Source organism: Pongo abelii, chromosome 8 (assembly GCF_028885655.2).
Source record: "Pongo abelii isolate AG06213 chromosome 8, NHGRI_mPonAbe1-v2.0_pri, whole genome shotgun sequence".
NCBI lineage: Eukaryota > Metazoa > Chordata > Mammalia > Primates > Hominidae > Pongo > Pongo abelii.
In genome coordinates this window covers 14798063-14818319 of record NC_071993.2, presented here as the reverse complement: position 1 = coordinate 14818319, position 20257 = coordinate 14798063, and the positions used below count along the sequence as shown (strand labels likewise).

General features: G+C 41.6%; 1 protein-coding gene across 1 annotated transcript in view; it reads left to right on the top strand.

Moving 5' to 3' along the window:
- The window catches only part of FAM107B (family with sequence similarity 107 member B), a 258097-nt gene that overhangs the window by 100043 nt on the left and 137797 nt on the right, over positions 1 to 20257 (top strand). The window contains exon 2 of the mRNA XM_002820540.4: positions 8649 to 8706. Within this exon, the coding sequence (XP_002820586.1) occupies positions 8649 to 8706 (58 nt within the window). The remainder of the gene's footprint in view (positions 1 to 8648; positions 8707 to 20257) is intronic.

Sequence of the window (20257 nt, the reverse complement as noted above, 5' to 3'; positions counted from 1 at the left end):
CTCTGAAAGAATATGTAATTTAGTGGGCTACAGATGGCTTATATAAGAGATTCCATGGAAAATTAAACACATTTTTATTAGTAGCAATGTAACACAGTATGGAAGACTCTTGGTACTGGAATATGGTGGATGTTGGATATTGGGTTCTAAAATTACCTCCAATAAGGGACTCTTCATATCCATCAAAATGTGGAATTAGATGCTGCTGCTAGGTAAGTTTTTTTGTTTTGTTTTTGTTTTTGTTTTTGATTCTGAGACAGAGTCTTGCTCTGTCACCCAGACTGGAGTGCAGTGGCATGATCTTGGCTCACTGAAGCCTTGACCTCCCCAGGCCCAAGTGATCCTCCCACTTCAGCCTCCCAAGTAGCTGGGACTACAGGTGTGCACCATCACATCTGGCTAATTTTTCTATTATTTGCAGAGACAGGCTTTCACTATGTTGCCTAGGCCGGTCTTGAACTCCTGGGCTCAAGCAATCCTCTTGCCTTGGCTTCCCAAGATGCTGGGATTCCAGGCATGATTCACTGCACCGGGGCTGCTGGAGAAGCTGTAATGGGACTGCTGCGCTTCAACACATTAACTTGCTGAAACATTTTTGGGGGTAATTTTGAATCTACATCAGGAGCCTCAAAGACACCTATGTCCTTTGAAACAGAATCCTACCCTTGAGACACTAATCCAGAATTATTTGAAATGAGAAAAAATAAAAAGCTATCCACTGAAAGATGTTTCCTTTGTTATATGGCTCCTAATAGAAAGAATCTGAAAACTCTTTAAATATTTCATGATAGGGAAACATTTATTTAAAATTAAAATTCAATTGTCTTGGAAAGGGTTGGGTTTCATTTGGGACCCATTTTCCAAATGAAGGAAGTTGAGGCCATTAATCGGTCATAGGCTTGTTGCGATAGGCACGTCACAGGCTTGTTGCAACAGGTGGAGACAAATGGAAGCAGGCCTTGGGTGACATCAGGACTATAATGGAACAGAAAGCTACTGACCTCCCTCCATGTATAGATGCACCAAATAAGCATCTACCCACAGGTCCATTTCCTTGGAAAGTCAGAGACCAGTTGAGAGACACCTACCCACCAGACAAATGAGAAAATGTTGATATCAGATAGATAGGAAAACTGGGGCACACTTGGGCCTAGTACACACCCTGACCACGTGCCGTAAAATTGGGAAAGGAGTTCCCCACACCCAGCTTATTCCCGTGGAGAGGATGGTCTGAGCCCTGGATGAAGAGCCCTAATCCTGTTTCCCCATGGTTTAACACTTAATGCACCAAACACAAGAACAGAGGGGATTAGACACACATGTGTAGGAAAAAAATCTAGCAGTTTAATATGGGCATACAAGTATTTTCAGAGACTTTATACCACTGGGATCAGTGCAGAGAAGGTGCTTAAAAACACACGTGGCCAAGCACAATGGCTCACGCCTGTAATCCCAGCACTTTGGGAGCACAACATGGCAAAACCCTGTCTCTACAAAAAAAAATTATGAAAATTAGCCAGTTGTGGTGGTGCACGCCTATAGCCCCAGCTTCTCAGGAGGCTGAGGTGGGAGGATCACTTGAGCCCAGGAGGTCGAAGCTGCAGTGGGTAAAGATTGTACCACTGCACTCCAGCCTGGGCAACAGAGCGAGAGCGAGACCCTGTCTCAACAAAACAAAACAAACAACTCTGTTTCCCCTTGGAAGGAGTTTACAAAACATACCTGTAGCTGCTACCTGGTGGCCTGGCTTCTAATTAACTTGCTTGGGGAGTTAACGAGACAATTATTAACCTGTCATCAGTCTGGGAGGAGTTTGTACTCACGCTAAGTGCTCCAGCCCTTATAACATCCACCTAAGGAACTGCATCCTAAATCTCCTAGTGCAGGGAGAGGATAGGACTGGCAAACACATGTCTCTCTAGACTGCAGAGAAAAACAAAGTGGTGGTTTTACATTATAAAGGGTGCATAAGCAATTTGAAGGACTCCATCCCCAGGGAGCAATGCTGAGAAGGGGTTTAAAAAACACAGCCCCTGTATATTCTGGATGTTAATCCGTTGTCAGATCAATAGTTGGCAAATATTTTCTCCCAAACTGCAGGTTGTCGCTTCATTCTGTTGATTGTTTCCTTTGCTGTGCAGGAGCTTTGGAGTCGGATATAATCTCATTTGTCTATTTTTGCTTTTGTTGACTGTTTTTGAGGTATTATCCATAAAACCTTTGCCTAGACCAATGTGCTGAAGTGTTTTGCCTATGTTTTCTTCTGCTAGTTTCATAGCTTCGGGTCTTACGTTTAAGTCTTTGATGCATTTTGAGTTGATTTTTGGATCTGGTGAGAGATAGGGGTCTACTTTCATTGTTCTGCATGTGGATGCCCTCTTTTTCTAGAGACACTTGGAATGCAAATAACTCAACAGCAAACAAACAAAACAAAAAACAAAATCAAAACATGAATAATCTGATTAAAAAATAGGCAAAAGATTGGAATAGACATTTCTCAAAAGAAGACATACAAATAGCCAAGTATATTTAAAAAATGCTCAACATCACTAATCATCAGGGAAATGCAATTCAAAACCAAAATGAGATATCATCTCACCCCAGTTCAAATGGCGATTATCAAGGAGACAACAAAATAACAAACGCCGAAAAGGATACGGAGAAAGGGGAATTCCTACAGTACAGCCGTTGTGAAAAACAGTGTGAAGTTTTCTCCAAAAACTAAAAATAGAACGACCATATGATCCAGCAATCCCACTGCTGGGTATGCATCCAAAGGGAAGGAGATCAGCATGTCAAAAAGATATCTACACTCTCGTGTTTATTGCAGCACTATTCACAATAGCAAAGACATGGAATCAACCTGAGCGTCTATCAATAGATGAAGGGATAAAGAAAATGTGGCACTTATACAATAGAATACTATTCAGACATTTCAAAAAAGAATAAAATCCTGTCATTCGCAGCAACATAGATGAGCCTGGAGGACATTATATTAAGTGAAATAAGCCAGACACAGAAAGACAGATACCACATGTTCTGACTCATGTGAGAGCTGAAAAAGTTGGTATCATGGAAGTAGAGAGGAGAACAGTGGTTACCAGAGGCTGGAAAGGGTAGGGGGAAGGAAGAATAGGGAGCGGTTGGTTAATGAGTACAAAATTTCAGCCAGATAGAAGGAATAGGTTCTAGTGTTCTGTAGCACTGCAGGGTGACTCTAGTTAACAATAATTTATTGTACATTTTCAAATAGCTAGAAGAACAGATATTGAATGTTCCCAACACAAAGAAATGATGGATGTTTGAGGTGACGGACAGGCTAATTACCCTGCTTTGATCATTGCACATGTATATATGTATTGAAATATCACATGTACCCATAAATATGTATAATTATTATGTGTCAATTTAAAAGAATGGAACCAAGCCTCTTTAATTCTTGGTCAGGAATTCTATTTCTGTCCCCAACAAACTACCTTTTTGCTTCTAAACTTGCTGCCCTAGAGGGAAATGTTAACTCCCAGTGTTGCCAACTATGAGGCCAAAGGAAAATGACTTGATGTACGTTGGTGAAGGTATTTGGTTCGTGTTTTTAAGTTTTTTTTTTTTCCTTCCTTCTTTCTTTATTTCTACTAATGTTCAATCAGGTGAATCTTAGGAAAAGAAACTAATTTGTACCAAAATCTTACCTTGAACTCCGTAAGTATTATAAACTTAGGGTGGTTTCACATGCGCTTTCAATGAGGCATCTTGGGATTAGTCCTCAAGGGAAATACAGTCATGAGCCATATAACAATGTTTCAGTCAGCAACAGACCCCATATAGAATGGAGGTCCCATCAGGTTATAAACTGTCTTTTTACTGTAACTTTTATATGTTTAGAAACACAAACAAACACATATGTTGTAAAGTGACAATACATGACTGTAAATGAAAAGTCCATTTGTTTGACAATTTTAATAGTACCTTCTTGGTACATCATCATGGTCACATTTGATTTAATTAGCATTGTAAAACTCATGATGGGGCCGGGCACAGTGGCTCATGCCTGTAATCCCAACAGTTTGGGAGGCCGAGGCAGGTGGATCATCTGAGGTTGGGAGTTTGAGACCAGCCTGACCAACATGGTGAAATTCCGTCTCCACTAAAATACAAAAATTAGCTGGGAGTGGTGGCAGGTGCCTGTAATCCCAGCTACTCCGGAGGCTGAGGCAGGAGAATCGCTTGAACCTGGGAGGTGGAGGCTGCAGTGAGCGGAGATCACGCCATTGCTGAGCAACAGAGCAAGACTTTGCCTCAAAAAAAAAAAAGAAAGAAAAAAACTCATGATGGCAGGGGAGGTACAGAACCAATGTACAGAACCAATGCACGCCTGACTCCTGATTTCCCAGAGCTGGAGTTCTTACATTGGTGTATCAATTAGGACTCACTCTTTTAGAAGTGACAGAAAACCTGATACGAATCAGTTTGATTAAAAAAGAAATCGATTTATTTTTAAAATAAAAGGGAGTATATTAGCTGGCTTATGCGGAAAAGTCCAGGGTTAATCTTGCTTCAGGCGTGGCTGAATTTGGGGCTTAGTTGATATCAACAGAAGAGAGCATTGGAGCATCTCTTGGCTCTGCCTTCCTTTGTGTGGGCTTCAGTTTCAGCTGCACGTGTGATAACAAGGTGGTGGCTACAGTAGCAGCTGCAACCCCTGTCTCTGGTTTCAGGGACAGTGGGTAAGAACAGGAGTCATTTTCCCAGAAGTCCAGAGAAAAATCTCATTAGGTCTCACTAACCCTAAGTGGGTCACATTCAGACAGCGAGATGGGAGTGGGTCCCCGGAAAACCTCCAACCAGCCTGCCCACTTGGGGTGGAGCCTCGGAAAGCTCCTGCCATTTGCATCAGGGAGGAGCCTGGCCCCTCCTCTTCCTGTGTGTAACCTGGGATTCCAACAGGAAGGGTTGTAGCAGGGACTTTGACCTAGTAAGAGTTCCTGTTTCCCCCTTTTCTTCCTTTTCACCCAATAAAACCCTATCTTACTCACCATTCAAATTGTTGGCGAGCCTTTTCAAATTGTCTGCAAGCCTTAATTTTCGTGGCCATGGGACAAAGAACTGTGTTTAGCTGAACTAAGGAACAGTCCTGGAACAACATGAGCGCTCTACCAATCAGACGGAAATGCAGCAGACTGATGGGCGTGGCCTGGGTCACATCTTCCACCCCCGGAGTGGGGTGGTGGGGAAGGAGTCAGTTTCATGGAGCACAGAAAACCACAGTTCTTTAAGAGTGGGATGAGATGGAATGAGATGGCTTTAAAGAGGAAATCAGGACACACTTACTAGATAGTCAGTGAGTACTAGGCAGCAAAATCAACAGATGTCTACTACAGTTGGACTGTTGTCATTTTATTCTAGCTTTGCTGGGAAAAAGCCACTACGAACGCATTCAGCAAATTGCAGACTTGCACTGAAGAGAAGAGACACAAGAATTGAAGGAGCTCAGCTTCTTTTCTCTAAATAGAACATAGTTTATACTATTGAGGACAGATGCTTGTTTATTCTGTGCTGAAAGCTCTCCAACCAAGAGCATTTCCAACATCCTTCCCTCTGCAGATTGTTGCGGGACTTTGCAACTCTTACTAGTCAAAGGGAAACCTTAGGGAGGGGCTATTTAAGATGGAGTAATAAATATGTTTGGAGAAGAGCTAAAGGGCTATGTTATTTCACAGTTCTGGAATTCAGAGCAATAAAAAAGTAAACAGTCTTATTGGCTCAAAAGGGAGAGTCTTTTTATCTTGAAAATGACTTTATTTGGATTATTTTGGCCTCTCAAGAGACTTCCCCTGTGGCTGTATTATAAAATAACTCCTCATGTTTTCATTATATACTGTTCTGTCAGGCCTTGTGAAACAAGAAATGACTTACTGCATTTATTTGCTGTGTGATGGGGATTTTCTGTTATTTACACATTCTTTGGTATACTATTAATTCATACCCACTTCAAATATGTAATTTCGAAGGCAATTTTCATTAAAATTTCTTATAACACATACATTTGAGATAAATTGAACTGAGGCCTTATTTACCCAAATTGCTTATGCCAATACTATTCCATGGGTTTTAAAAGTAGGACATATTTTTGGAAATGGTCTCTGATGATGAATATTTGGAGATGATTTTTGATCTCTGGAAAAACATTTGTTCCCAACACAGGTGAAATCAATTCACTTCTAAGTTGATACTTATGGCAATTTAATGAAACCATTTTTTATGAATTAAGAAAGACATTTCTTTTTAAAAAACATGTTTATTGATACATAATATTTACATATTCATGGGGTACTCGTGATTTTTTTTACATGCATAGAATGTGTGATGATCAAGTCAAGGCACTTAGGATATCCATTATGCAAGTATTTATGATTTCTATGTATTGGGAACATTTCAACTTCTCTCTTCTAGCTACTTTGAAATACGCAATACATTGTTGTTAACTGTAGTCACCCTGCTCTGCTATGAACATTAGAATGTATTGCTTCTGTCTAGCTGTATGTTTGTAACCATTAACCAACCTCTCTTCATTCCCCACACCACACCCTTTCCTGACTCTGGTAACTATCATTCTACTCTCTATTTCCATGAGATCAATGTTTTTAGTTCCCACATATGAGTAAGAACATGCAACAAGAATAAGAACATATGAGAAAGGCAAACAGATATTTATCTTTCCATGCCTGGCTTATTTCATTTAATGATGTCCAGTTTCACCCACGTTGCTGCAGATGACAGAGTTTCATTCTTTTTTTTATGGCCAAATAGTATTCCATTGTGTATATTTACCACATTTTCTTTATCCATTTATCTGAGGATGGATGCTCAAGTTGATTCCATATCTTTGTGAATAGTGCTCAGATAAATATGAGAGTGCAGATATCCCTTTGATATACTGATTTCCTTTGAAAAGGACATTTCTTTCTTCCTTTTTTTTTATTTTGACAGAGTCTCGCTCTGTGGCCCAGGCTGGAGTACAATGGTGCAATCTCAGCTCACTGCAACCTCCACCTCCCAGGCTCAAGTGATTCTCCTGCCGCAGCCTCCCGAGTAGCTGGGATTACAGGCAGGCAAAACCACACCCAGCTAATTTTTTTGTATTTTTTGTAGAGATGGGGTTTCGCCATATGGCCCAGGCTGGTGTTGAACTCCTGGGCTCAGGCAATCCACCCGCCTCGGCCTTCCAAAGTGCTAGGATTACAGGCGTCAGCCACCGTACCTGGCCTGGACCTTTCTTTATCTTACTACCTGAGCTCTAGAGTCTGGTGGGTTCTAATCCAGGTGAGATATTACCAAGAACTGGCAAACTCAGGGCAAATTTGAGACAGTATTCCTATAATGAATAATACCAGTTTTTGAATTCAATTTTTTCACGCTGGTTATAGAATAGCCCCAGTTTTTATTTATGGAACCCTATACCCATATACTTTACTATGGTCTAGCATATCTTCTATTGGGCTAAATTCTTAGAACAAAGTAAGCACAGTAGCCTTCCTGCCAGGCTAGGAAGGAAGCTGAGTAGGTAACTTCCTGCAGTATAGTTCAAGGGATGTTAGAAGGTATCCTGCCTAAAGGTTAAGATCCCACAGAAATAGCCCATAGCAGACACTCATCAAATATTTGCTTAATGAAGGGAAAAACAAATAAATTAATTGGCGTAAAGTCATCTTGCAGGCAAAATTAGAAAAGGATCATTTAGATATTCCTCTTAATTTATCTCCCTCATTTCTAATGGGGTCTACTTTTATCAATGTTACAGCAGTGACAACCATTGTCATTAAAGAATATCATACCAGGACTCAGAGAAGAATGTGTACACCTACCTTCTTAGAGATAAAAATATAACTGTGAATAATGATGGAACTTTCAAAAGTACATGAAATCAGTTCCTTGAATGATGAAAAACAAAACATAATTCTCTTTGTTCAACCATGCTGGTGGCATTTCTATTTTATGAAAAACCTGGCCTGGTGTAATGGCTCATGCCAGTAACCCCAGCACTTTGGGAGGCCAAGGCAGGCAGATCATGAGGTCAGGAGATCGAGACTATGCTGGCCAACATGGTGAAACCCCATCTCTACTAAAAATACAAAAAAATTAGCCAGGCGTGGTGGTGTGTGCCTGTAATCCCAGCTACTCAGGAGGCTGAGGCAGAAGAATCACTTGAACCAGGGAGTTGGAGGTTGCAGTGAGCCAAGATCGTGCCACTGCACTCCAGTTTGGTGACAGAGTGAGACTCTGCCAAAAAAAAAAAAAAGAAAAAAAAAAGAAAAACAACCGTCACCATCATTTCTAAGTCATGGATGCCTTCAAATGTATTAGTCACAGGGGGCACCTGGGTTGTACCACTCCAGGGACAACATGCATAGACACTACCATGTGAATAGCACCCTGGAGTTGTGTCGCCCAACGCCCCTGTAGTTACTCTACTTGGCATTTATTGTTGATTTGTAGTAGCTTGTCCAAAACCTCAGTTCTTTAAGGCGTGGTTTAAGTTTTTCAAGTGTTGATCTCATATTAATTAGTAGGCTTGCAAAAAATATTGCCTTACATTAATGCATTATTTTTACTTTTTCCCTGCTTTTCTGGTTTGTGGGGCTGGTGCTTAGGAAGAAGAATTTCAAGAAGAACCTAAATGCCTCGAGCTGGAGCAGAAGATGACATCAGGTAGAGTACATTCTGTGTGATTCCTTTTCCAGGCTGCTGTTGCTGACAGAAATGCTTGGAGCATCCTAAAGCTTTGCAGATTGCAAAGGAAGACCTGTATGTTCCAAATGATTGGAAACATGACTGGAAATGTCACGTGTGATGTATTCCAGGCACGACATCTGGACAATCTGGTTGTGATGCAGAAAATAGCTCATTCTGTTCTTTGTCTTCTTTCTTTTATTGATTACAGTTCTTGATGAACAAACACTTGCAAAGAAGTAGATGATGATAATGATGAAAAAATTTTAAATTCAGTAATGCTAAACTAAGAAGTATCATTATTTACTGAAATATTTATGATTATCTTGGAAAACATTATTTAGATAAGTTTGCTGGGGTTTTTTTATGTTTGTGTATGGTCAAGCATGCAGCTTTGCCAAAGTGATTTATGCCACAATAGGACTCCCTAGGAGCTAATGTGGAAAGAAATAAATGATGAGTGAATTTATAACTTAGTTTATGACTAAGATCTGTAATGATAATGAGATGTAATCGTCATAAAATAAACATTAGTTGAATGGACCTAATAATGAAAGCTAAATTTTAATACTCTCAGCCTCTATTTACCAACGGCTTTTAGTTTTAGTTTGGTGTTTTATGTAATTCGATGTTAGAAGATGGCTCCAGATGTGTTTGCTGCTGGCAAAGGCTCATGTTCTTGTAATTTAATGGAAATTAGGGAGAAGAATTAAGAAATTGGAAGTGGTAATGAAAAGAGTATGCAAAGTGAGAGGAAAAGTAGCACCCTACTCTGGTATAGATGAAGGAGACAGAATGAGCACTTAATCAGCTCCACCCTTTCCCTCTATACCCATCCCCTCCCAAGTTCCCTGTACCCCCATCAATTACCAACATTGCTTTAATTTAGTGCCTCTTCCTGAGAAACTTTTCCCTTGCAGAACCCTGTACAGATGGCTCAGTTCAAATGTCCTGTCCCAGAGAAAACGTTCCAAACCATCTTGGCATTCTTCCAAATCACTCTTCATCCAATTACACATTTTTTTTTCATGATGCTCATTCCAATCTGTTATGGTTTGGCTCTGTGTCCCCACCCAAATCTCACCTTGGATTGCAGTTCCCATAATCCCCATGTGTTGTGGGAGGGACACAGTAGGACGTAATTTAATCACGGGGGCAGTTACCATCACGCTGTTCTCATGATAGTGAGTGAGTTCTCATGAGATCTGATGGTTTTATAAGGGGCTGTTCCCACTTCACTCTGCACTTCTCCTTGCTACCGTCATGTGAAGAAGGACATGTTTCCTTCTGCTTCCGCCATGATTGTAAGTTTCCTGAGTCCTCCCTGGCCCTGCAGAACTGTGAGTCAATTAAACCTCTTTCCTTTTTAAATTACCCAGTTTCTTGCAGTTCTTTATAGCAGCACGAGAATGGCCTAATACACAATCCAAAATAATCTTTCTGTTAATCTGTGGTTTATTACAATATTGTCTCTTAGAGAGCAGGGACATTACCAGTCTTGTTTAATGGCATCCCTAGCACCTTGGACAGTGCCTGGTACATAGTAGTAATTCAGTAAATTTTTGTTAAGTGACTCCCTCATGTCCATTATGGGCAAGGCACTCTCTTCCTGTCTGTAGTGGGGGTATAGGTGGAGTAGGTTTGACATAGGCCAACACTATGCTATTTTAGATTTCTGCAATATAAAAAAGAATACGACATGGCACTTGACCTCAAGATAACAAATTATGTTCGCAATATGAGAAATCATGTGAAGATAGCTGTATAATCAAAGTTCTGCTGGGAACACTGAGGAAGGAGCAATTCAATTTGCATTGGGAAGCAGGATCAAACAAGGCCCCTTGGGGTTGATGATACTTGTAATGAATATTGGAGTTTGAAAGCCTGCTTTCATAATAGGGGCATAGTAGGGGCAGTGGTGGAGCTTACATATCATACCTTTGAAAATGACTCTGAGTACCACTTTTGCACATTTACCCTTGATCTTTCATTTCTCAGCCAGAGAAGAAGGCTGGGAAGATGGTCATTGCTGCATCAATGCAAATTCAGCCAACTCAAAGGCTTTGAATTTCCCAGCTGCTGTTATAAATGCTTTTATTTGCTCTCTTGGCATAGTGCCTACTATGTTCTGGGGACATTTGTTCACACACGTTGGGAGGACATCATTACTCACTAAAGACTTTCTAAGAAATGATATGACTTTACTGAGTTCTTTTATGACACCTCAGGGTGAGAAATTAGACATCCCATTCTGAAAAATTCTGCTAGGGTTCCCAGCTCCTTAGGCCCTCAGTATGTGTTACTAGAGATTCAGCAAAGTGGTAAAGATTTCCCTCAATAAATGCATTTGGAGTTGGACACCTCCCTGAAAATAATTCTGCAGAAAAGAGCAAATGAAATATAGGTAGACATTTAGAATCCCAATTTCTCTGTGATCAGCAGGTATGGTTTTACATTATTGACTCAATAAAAGGCTTATTACTTTACCTTCTTCAAAAACACCTAACAATGCTGTTGTCTAAGTGGAAATTTCAAGCAGAAAATGCAGTTTCTCATTATTTCTTAAAAATGCTTGGGTCCGCTGACTTTGGGGCTTGCTATAGAACTCCTCTTCTTTATTCAGGATTTATTCCTAAATGTGTGTCTTTGCATTGCATCTTGCTTTGGGTGTACTTGTGTTTCTAGTTGTAGTTCATTCTATCCAGATCTCCCATATTGATTAACCATTCTTTAAAATCCTGTTAGGTGTAAGTTGTGTCTGCTAAATTATTTGAAAACTATGAACATATACTATATTCATTCAGAAAACTTTTATTGAATGTCTACTGTGTGCTAGACATTGTAATAGGAATTATGCTATATAGTGAAGAATCTGAGAATGAGGAGGAGGATACATTCTGAGAAATGTGTCACTAGGCAATTTTGTCATTGTGTGAACATAGAGGGCACTTACACAAACCTAGATGGTATAACCTACTACACACTGAGGCTATATGATGTAGCCTATTGCTTCTAGGCTACAAACCTGTATGGCATGTTATTACACTGGATATTGCAGTCAGTTATAACACAGTGGTAAGTATTTGTGTATCTAAACATATCTCACCATAAAAGATGTACAGTAAAAAATACAGTAGCATAATCTTATGGGTCCACTGTTGTATATGTGGTTTGCTGTTAACCAAAACATTGTTACATGGCACATGACTGTATTTAGAGTGGTAAATACAACAGACATGACTCCATGCCTCATGGAAATATAGCCATTAGACAAATAAAATGTGAGTTATAGAGAAATGGTAACCTTTAAATAGTAAAATGTAAGTTTTAGAGAAAGCAGGATACTATGGAAGTCTTGCCTTCACAGAGCTTCAGCCAAATAGAGCCTTTAAAACATGAACACAGAGAGCTAGGAGAAAAGGTAGAATACAGCATGTGCTGAAACAGAGACATGAGTAGGGGACCAGGGAGCACTAAGGAGGTGAAAGAAACCCAGCTGGAGGAATCCAGGAAGTTTTTCAAGAGAATGCACCATAAGAGCTGGGCCTTGAAGGATAGAGATGAAATTCACTTGTGAAGGGAGACACGTCAGCCAGGGTGTTTATAAAGCAAAACCCAAATACTGTAAATTGGATTCCAAGTGATACCTGCTTGGAGTTCAGCCCTTTTTTTTTTTTTTTTTTTTTTTTTGGCTGATGATCTAATTCTTGGGCATCTGACACTTCATCCTGAGTTCTATAATTTGTATTAATATTTGTAGGAGCCACCCATGTGACAATGACAGACCAGTTAGGAGTGTGCTCTGTCTTTACCACCATTGTTACTGTCTTCTACCCTTAGATAATCGTGTCCGTGTACATTGGAGGCCTTTCTTAGTAGGTGATTGAAAGATGGAAACTTAATGCCTCTCCCGGAATCAGGTAGCATTTCCTTGTCACTTTGTGGATATACTAGCTTCATGGATACATTAGCCCATTTATAAGAAGTTCCTTTTAATGTGATGCATTGTGGTTTGCTGTCAATGGGTACCCCATTTCAGCAAGAGAAGTGCTGGGCAGATTTTGCAGGGAGATGAAGTTTACCGTCTACAGCCATACCACCCTGAACACGCCCAATCTCCTCTGATCTCAGAAGCTAAGCAGGGTCGGGCCTGGTTAGTACTTGGATGGGGGAGATGAAGTTTACCTTCTTTTCACACCTGCACTTTCTATGTTCCAAGCCTCCTCAGTGAGTGTATTAGTCAAGTTCTCTAGAGGGACAGAACTAATAGGATAGATGCATATATGAAAGGGAATTTATTGAGGAGTATAGACTCACATGATCACAAGGTGAGGTCCCACAGTAGACTTTGTGCAAGCTGAGGAACAAGGAAGCCAGTCCTAACCCAAAATCTCAAAAGTAGGGAAGCCGACAGTGCAGCCTTCAGTCTGTGGCCGAAGGCCTGAGAGCCCCTGGCATACCACTGGTATAAGGCCAAGAGTCCAAAAGCTGAAGAACTTGGAGTCTAATGTTCAAGGGCAGGAAGCATCCAGCCTGGGGAAAGATGAAGACCGGAAGACTCAGCAAGTCTCCTCTTTCCTCTTTCTTCTTCCCGCTTTTATTCTAGCCATGCTGGCAGCTGACTAGATGGTACCCACCCAGGTTGAGGGTGGGTCTGCCTCTCCTAATCCACTGACTCAAACGTTAATCTCCGTTGGCAACCCCCTCACCAACACACCCAGAAACAATACTTTGCATCCTTCAATCCAATCAAGTTGACACTCAATATTAACCATCACAGTGGGGTTCCCAGTTTCTCTATCATCAGAAGGGCATGCACTCAGGCACATACACATTGGTGCACTGTGTCACCTCTCTCAGCCTATTGGTATGTTAAGCCTCAGATCTACTTATGGAATGAGAAGATGTGGTGGTTATGAGAGGGATTTTAAACATCAACAAACAGGTAAAGAAGGACAGAGATCAACCTGGGCATCATGGTGAGACCCAGTCTCTACAAAAAAATAAAAAAATTAGCTGGGCATGGTGGTGCATGCTTGTGGTCCCAGCTACTGGGGAGGCTGATATGGGAGGATCACTTGAGCCCAGGTGGTCGAAGCTGCAATGAGCCATGATTGTGCCACTGCACTCCAGCGTAGGTGTCAGAGTGAGACCCTGTCTCAAAAAAAAAAAAAAAAGACAGGTCAGAGGTCAAATGTAGGGAGAATTGCCTCCAGCAGCAATTACACAGCATGGTTGGTCACTTTCTCCACCTGAGCATAGAAGGCCCTGTATGATGGGAGCAGTCAATGAAGACTCCATTAGACTATGTGCTCGCCAAAAGCAGGGATTATGTCTGTTTAAAAGTGAGGTGAGGTCCTTTATTGAAAGTTGCCATTTTAAAGATGCTTTGCAATCCCTTCTATATAATATTCAATGCAAAAATAAAGAACATATAAAAAACTGAACCTGGGCTGTGTTTATAACTCCACATAGGGAGAAGGAAGAATGAGGTAATGGTGATACGTTGGGTGGAGATTCTGCGGAGGAAAGTTTTCCATACTTGAGTTCCTATGATATGGTCAGGATGCTGTTCTGATAATGAGACTAAAACAAAGATCCTTTACTAATAGTGACAAGGGAAAGGCCATAATGCCACAGACAGAGAGAATTGCATGTCAGCGAGAAGGCACAATTTGAAGCCTCACTATGTGACTGTCTGAGGGTGAGCCAGTTATTCGAAGTTGCTGAGGACAGGGATAGTCACTGGTTTACCTGTTCTCACCTGGGCTTATGCCTCATTTCTCAGCAGCTGCCAAACCAAAATCATTCTCTTCCTGAACTAGTCAGAGTTCTCCAGAGAAATAGAACCACTGGGACACAGATATAGAAGGAGATTTATTATGAGGAATTGGCTCACATGATTTTGGAGGCTGAAAAATCCCACGATCTGCCCTCTACAGACTCCAGGTTCAAGAGCCCCAGTGGTGAAATTCTAGTCCAAGTCCAAAGGCCTGAGAACCAGGAGAGCCAATGGTGTCAGTTCTGGAACAAGGGCAGAGAAGACTGATGTCCCAGCTCAAGCGGTCACACAGAAAGCAGAAGGAGTGAATTCCTCCCCCTTTCCCCTTTTGTTCTATTCAGACCCTCCACAGATTGGGTAATGCCCACCTACATTGGGGAGGGTGGTCAGCTTCACTGAGTTTACTAATTTAGATGTTCATCTCATCTGGACACACTGTCTTGGACACATCCAGAAATAATGTTTAATCTGGGCACCCCTTAGCCCAGTCAATTTGACACAAAGAATCAACCATCACACTTTTCTGGTGAATTGGTCCGTTCTTGCATTGCTGTAAAGAACTACCTGAGACGGGATAATTTATAAAGAAAAGAGGTTTAATTGGAGCACAGTTCTGCAGGCTGTACAGGAAGCATGGCTGGGGAGGCCTTGGGAAACTTACAATCATGGTGGAAGGTGAAGGGGAAGTAGGCAGGTCCTACATGGCTGGAGAAGGAGGAAGAGGGCGCAGTGGAAGGTGCTACATACTTTTAAACAACCAGATCTAGTGAGAGCTCACTATCACGAGAACAGGGGAAAATCCACTCACATGATCCAGTCACCTCCCGCCAGGCCCCTCCTCCAACATTGGGGGTTACAATTTGACATGAGGTTTGGGGAAGGACACAAATCCAAACCTCATGACCTGGGTAGCATCTCTTTCCTTTTTGCCTTTCCATGGTATGTGTTCCTTTTCTAGAGCCTTCTATGGGTTGCTCTGCCTTTTTACTTTAGAAAGAAAGTTCTAGAATGAGGCTTCATTTACTCTCTTCTTATTCCACCAAATGGCTCTCAGAACAAGCCAAGCACCACGCACATATACCACATGCAATATACAAAAGCATTGGTATTGAATAAGATTCAATTGAACATTTGAACAATTTTAGCACAAAGACTCAGGTTTATAGGTGACATAGAGAAACTATGGATCCTTCGCTTACTAATTTTATTTGTAACCAAATGAGTAGAAATTACATAGTGCTTTCATAGAGAGAGGGAGAATAACAGTCTTTCGGAGGTGGCACATCTTGTCTTCATTCATTCATTCCCTTTTGGGCAGGGAGATGGATGAATGGGCCAACCATGCTTTCTTGAGAGAATTCTTTTTGAAAATATGTTGCATTCTTTCTAGTGGCCATTTTTTTTTTAAGAGAAATGTGTTTGAAAAATGTTGGCTTCAATTTGCCATTCCTCTTAAACTATGCATTGCCTTAGAAACCGGCCAGGTTTTTGTGAATGCTGAAACAACTTTCCAACAAGTGTACCATTCCAGAAGACCTTGTGGAATCCTTATGCTCTTTTAGGTTGCACTCAACCTGTGCCACCAGGGCCTCAAAGATTACACCACTTGGTCATACGAGGGGAGAATCCTGTAAGTTGGAGGCAGTTGGTTATGGTCAAAGGGTTTCATCAGAACACCCTCTTTTTGCTAAAGGTCACCTAAAACTGAGTGGAGCCCAGCACATTTTTGGAGTTGGCTGTCTGTGTCATCTGCATTTAGTCAAGTTTCATTTCCTGTGGTTTGTAGATTTCTTAAGTGTGAAGTAACTAACCCCAAACAGTTAAAATTCTATACCTAAAAATGGATGCAATGAGGAAAAAAAATAGGTATTTTTGTAACTTCTGTGGGGAAGTGAGACTGGGGTTCCACTGAGCAGTTCCTTGTTGCTGTGCACATGAGGCCAGCCCCTCTATGGGAAGGTCTGTGACACTTGGAGTTCAGATCTCCTTGCTGGGCATCTTAGGAGGTGACAAAATGAGACTCATTTTCTGACAGTTCAGACAAAGTGTCTGCTTTTACTTTCATGTCGTGGGAGAACAGTCAACAGTGCAGTTTCCACCAGAACCCACTATATCTCAGTCACACACCCCTCTGATTTTGTGCAAGAGTTGTTTATCCTCCATACAGATTTTTCTGAGTCTTTGGCCACAGATGAACAGAAAACTGTTGAGGTAGGAAGGTGAGAAAGAAAGAAGGGAAACTTATCCTGAGTTTGCTTTCTTTCCATTCCCTTAACCTTAGGGCAGACAGTTTTTTGTTTGTTTGTTTTGTTTTGTTTTGAGACGGAATTTTGCTCTTTCACCTAGGCTGGAGTGAAGTGGGGCAATCTCAGCTCACTGCAACCTCTGCCCCCTCCCCACCAGCAATTCTCCTGCCTCAGCCTCTGGAGTAGCTGAGACTACAGGTGCACGCCACCATGCCTGGCTAATTTTTGTATTTTCAGTAGAGACGGGGTTTTGCCATGTTGGTGAGGCTGGTCTCAAACTCCTGACCTTAGGTGATCCACCCACCTTAGCCTCCCAAAGTGCTAGGATTACAGGTGTAAGCCACCGTGCCCAGCCAAGGCAGACAGTTTGAGGGTTCATGGGAGACCTTTTATTATGGAAAATGCTACTGGGGGTAGTAGATGACTTTTAGTGAAGACCTGGTCCCCAAACTCTTTATGGGACTTTTTGGTCTGCACAGCTCCTTCTGTTGGGTCTTTGTTTTCAGTGACAGCTTCCTTGACCGCTTTCTGCAAAACTGCAACCTTTCCTTCAACTCTCACTTCCTTGTTTGTTTTGGTTTTTGAAACCACTTGTCACTATCCACACATTATATAATTCGCTTGCTTTTCGTCTGTCTTCCCCTTCTAGAAGGTAAGCATCATGAAGGCAGGGATGTTTGACCATTTTGTGTTCTGCTGCAAACATAATGAATGCCTAGGCTGGAGCCTGACATATAGGAGGCACTCAATGAATATTTATTCAATGGGGAATGAATGCTTGCTCTTTTTAAACTTGCTGAAGCAAGTAGATGAATCAATCACTTCTTGGCCTTTTGGCTAAGATCAAGTGAAGCAGATGAATCAGAAACTGGACATTGCGTCTTTTTCTCTTTGTTTTCTGCCCCCAGCTCCTCGCACAATGCTTACAATGCTACTATGTAGGAACTGAAAAGTAATGGTTGTTTGACTAAAGTATGCATGCATGAATGAATGATTGAGTCTGGTTTACAACATGACTTTTGATGTAAAAACTGTTGTTTATTTGGGTACTTAACACATATAAAGCAAACCATGCTAATCCATGGAGAGTCAAAGATGAGTCAGACATGGGTCAGACATGGGTCTTGCCTTCAAGATGCTAAATATACTTCCTTTGTCCTGAGTTTACTTTCTTTCTGTTCCCTTAACCCTAGGACAGTCTGTGGGGTCACAGGAAGTCTTTTCTTAGGGGAAATGCTCCTGGGGGTTTTAGATGATGACTTTCAGTGAAGACCTGGTCTCTAAACTCTTTTATGGGACTCAACTATCATAGCTTGTATTTTAGTCTAAAGAATCTCAACATTTTGTCTCTATTTCAAATAATAGTAATTGGATTTTCACTGTCGTATAAATTCTTCCCAAGAAATGAAGGTTAGCCAGGTGCTAATTTCACCTGTAATCCCAGCACTTTGGGGGGCCGAAGTGGGTGGATTGCTTGAGCCCAGGAGTTGGAGATCAGCTTGAGCATCATGACAAAACCCCAACCTACAAAAAAAGAGAAAACATTAGCTAGGAGTGGTGGTGTGTGACTGCAGTCCCAGCTACTTGGGAGGCTGAGGTGGGAGGATCTCTTGAGTCTGGGCTGCCAAGGCTGCAGTGAGCTGGGATCGCACCACTGCACTCCAGACTGGGTGACAAAGTGAGACCAGCCTCAAAACAAAGAAAAAAAAATTAAGTGAAGGTGGCAACATGCTTGTTGCTGGAGGTTTATTAGAGGAACATAGACATGAAAGTCATACATTCCCTGTTCCAAGAACTTAAAACACCAGTGAACAAGAGGCCATGGGCTGTAATATATATTAACAAAGAGAAAATGTTTCTAGAACTCACTTATAGATCCTGCATTATTAAGTGTAAGTAGGAGAAAGTTGGTTGGTTTTCCATCTAGGTTCTAGATTTATTTCCACATGTTAAGTCCGTCAAAATTGCCCTAGAATCCAAGGAGATGTTTCTCTGGTGACCAGGGGTGGGGGTGGAGATTTGGGGCTGGAGGTGTCTGTCTTTGGGAGGGTAAGGCCAGCAGTGGTATGCTCTGAGTCTGAAGTGAAAGGAGACTTCCTGGCCTGCCTATTTCAAGATGTGCCAATCTGCGTCCAGTCCTCTGTCATTTTGCCTTGAGAAGGTGTCAGGCTAATGAGATAGGATTTCCAGGTACAAAGCACCCTCCTAGGCCGAATCTGTTAAGTGGTGTTACCACTCAGGGTTTGGAAACCCTGGCATTCATCCTCCTCAGAGTCATTGGAGAGCAGTCTGTGCTTTCTCCTCTCTACATGGGCAGAGAGCAAATTGCTTCCAGATTTTTCTGTTTAGGAAATTTAACAGACCATTTATTGTTCATAGATGGGAAAATACAAAAATACATAAAATGAGGGTTTGATTTAGTCCTCTGTATTCAAGGTAAGCCTGACGTGGTGTTGATGGACTGGGCACATGTGCCTTAAAGGGGAGCTGAGCTGCACCTGTGCAGCAAGCTGTTTAGCCTTGACATTGTTGCTCACATGCCCATGGGACACCTCAGTAGTCTAGTTAGTATTACCTATTCTTCTCCACCCAATCCTATGTCCTCTTAACACAGTGGGAATGGAGGCATGGAACTTTCCAGAAGTTTGCCCAGGTTGTAAGGTGAACCAGTTACTGGCTACCAGGAATGAAATTTTCAGTGTGCACAAATTGGAGCAGAATTGCCTAATTTTTTGTGTGTGCCACAAGATGCGTTTCTACACTCTTTCACTTTCTTTTAATATTTTCTTATTTGTTTGTTTAAAATTTAATGTTGGCCCTTTGTAAAAATTCCTTAGAGGAGGAGGAATTCTGAAGGTGACATTAACATCCAAAATCAGAAGTAAAGTGATGGTCTTTAAATGTTTCCATCCTGGAGGAATCTCTCTACCCACTTCTTACTTCTCACTTCCTTCCCCTACATAGGAATAAAAAGATGAACTTGTATTGCATGCCAGGAACCCAAATGTCCAATCACCTGTCTCCTTGGAGTGCACCTCTCCTTTCATTCTGATGACGTGGAAGGTGGAAATCGTCATCTAGAATTTTCAACCGATGGTCACAAAGGCTCCCAAGAGAGAAAATCCAAAGTTTTCAGATCTCAAGGATGAGTGTTGTTGGCATTGTTTTTGCTGTTTACCCATGTTTTCCTGAAAACCTTCAAATGAAGTGAAATTTTGGTCCTGGAAGGTCCCTGTGAATTCAGCCTCTTTATGGCCCGCCATGCTGCACACTCTGGTTCGGGGTGGTGTAGGAGCCACCTTACCTTGCTCTACTCCTCAGTGTTTCCTGGTAAATCAGTTGCTGCTCCAGAATTTGTATCTAGGAGGAGCACAGGGGCCAGAACAAGTTGAAAAGACATTAAAGGACTTGTCCTAAAGTCGTTCCTGCACAGCACTTTATGGAAGATGAGAAAATATCGATTGTTTATATCAACGATGGGGAGGAGGAGCTGATGAAGTTG